Source organism: Vigna angularis, chromosome 2, assembly GCF_016808095.1.
Source record: "Vigna angularis cultivar LongXiaoDou No.4 chromosome 2, ASM1680809v1, whole genome shotgun sequence".
In the NCBI taxonomy this organism is placed as follows: domain Eukaryota; kingdom Viridiplantae; phylum Streptophyta; class Magnoliopsida; order Fabales; family Fabaceae; genus Vigna; species Vigna angularis.
Window position 1 is genome coordinate 4,853,133 of NC_068971.1, and position 1,869 is coordinate 4,855,001.

Here is a 1,869-nt window from a genome sequence, read left to right on the forward strand (position 1 = left end):
TTATGATAGTTATACCAAATTATTTAGTAAGAATATTTTAAAATTAATATTTACTTTTATTTGAAATTGAATATTAATAATTTCAAATTAATGAACATGTTATACACCGAAAAGTATTCATCTAACACCATAAAAGACTTTTGATGTAATATTCTTTTCAAAGTTATCAAACTCCATTAAAAGTATGGACAATATGTGCTCCTGAATATATTTTTAAAGAAGAAAAAAACAATTGAAATCATAAAATATTGAAAATCTTGTAAAATATCAATAATTTTCTTTCATACGAATACGAGTCTTCGAACGCTCAAACGATGGAAACAATTCATTCTTTATGATCTTTTGAACAGAGTTACATACTAGTTGATGGAAGATGATACATTTATTGGAGATAGAACATAACATTTTATATACATTGTTCAAAGAGTGTTAGACCAACTTGTAGTAGCAGTTATTTTCTGAGAGGAGAACCTCGTAGCCTTTCCCACATGGACACCTAAATCCAAGGCTTACGCACTTTTCAGCCCACTCAACACTAACAGCTTCTTCAGAATCTCCTGCTCCCAAATCATCCTGCAAAACCACATGAATTCAAACATCAAAATTAATCTAAGAAGACGAAGGCAAACATACACATACCTGAGGAAGGACTTTCTCATCTTCGGCAGCTATACACTCTTCTTCTTCCCTTACATTTTCTTCCTCATCATCCTTCATAACCTCATCCCACCATTGCCTCATCTCTTTCAATCGCTCCTTCATCCTTCTCAGTTTCTGCAACCACAAAACAAACAAACAAAGCAAACCCGTTATTCCAAACCCTAAAAGATCAAAACTTTTTATTCCCCTTTTAATTTCTCAACCCTCCGTACCACTGAATCAGGAGTGGCGGTTTCCTCGGCGTTCAGACTCGGCGAAGGTGTGGAGAGATCTGAGACACTCCTCCTGAGGCCCGGCGGCAGGGGTGGCAGCCCGGACCCTCTCTCCGCAGGAGTGGGAGGCGCCGGAGCCGGAGGGCGGTAAGGGTCGGAAACGCAGCGGCGGAGGACGGGGAAGGAGCGGCGCTTGTTGACGAGGGAGTTGAGGTTGAGCGGAATGGGGACGGCGGAGAAGCCGTAATGGGAGAGGTCCTCCTGGTCACAAAATAACTTCTTGGTGGAGGGCTCCCCGGAGAAAGAACACGAGGGCGGCGATCGGCGCTTCATGGGGTTGTTGACCGCGGAGCAGGGCGGCTGACGGTGGCAGCAGCCGTTGTTGAGGTGCATCATGGACAAGAGGTCGGTGGGCTCCACCACTGTCGTGGGATCAGCGTGATCGTGCATCGGTTGTGAGTTTGCCATGCTGGGGCATTTGTGTTTGGGAGGTGTTTGTGTTGGCGTTGGTTGTGGAGAATTTGCGGTGACGGGTTCTTTCTGAGCATGAACTTCACCCATTTTCTTGAACTCTTTCTTTCTGATTTCGCGTTCTTTTTCTTTCTTTGGTTTTGCTTCCAGAAAATGGGAGTCGCCACGGTGAAGAAGAAGGGCTTTGGGTTATATATGTGTGAAGAGTATTTTGAATTTTTAACGGCTATTGGCGGGTTCTGTTTAAGCTTTTAGGATAACCACACTTTATTAATGTTACAATTTTTCTAAATAGAGATAATTAATTAGTCTGAATAATTATTAAATACTCTAAAACAATTTTTAATAAGTATTTTTATGTATGTTTATTAGTTTTTTTAAAAATTAAAATATATAATATTACATTTGAATATAATAAACACTATTGTAGTGGAGGATTATCAAAGTCACAGTGGTTGTGAAAAATTGTGAAGAAGTCACATTAACGATTAAATAATTTATTTTATTGTTAGCAAACGTAATTTTT

The 1,869-nt window shown here is 39.8% G+C and overlaps 1 protein-coding gene across 1 annotated transcript; it reads right to left on the reverse strand.

Annotated features, from left to right (window-relative positions):
- Nucleotides 1-344: 344 nt before the first annotated feature.
- On the reverse strand, nt 345-1,517 carry LOC108327174 (uncharacterized). Its single transcript, XM_017560906.2, has 3 exons — nt 873-1,517; nt 640-774; nt 345-573 (listed from the first exon to the last, which is right to left on the reverse strand). The coding sequence occupies exons 1-3, from the start codon at nt 1,431-1,433 to the stop codon at nt 430-432; spliced, it is 840 nt and encodes a 279-aa protein (XP_017416395.2). The 5' UTR covers nt 1,434-1,517; the 3' UTR covers nt 345-429.
- Between the last annotated feature and the right edge of the window lie 352 nt (nt 1,518-1,869).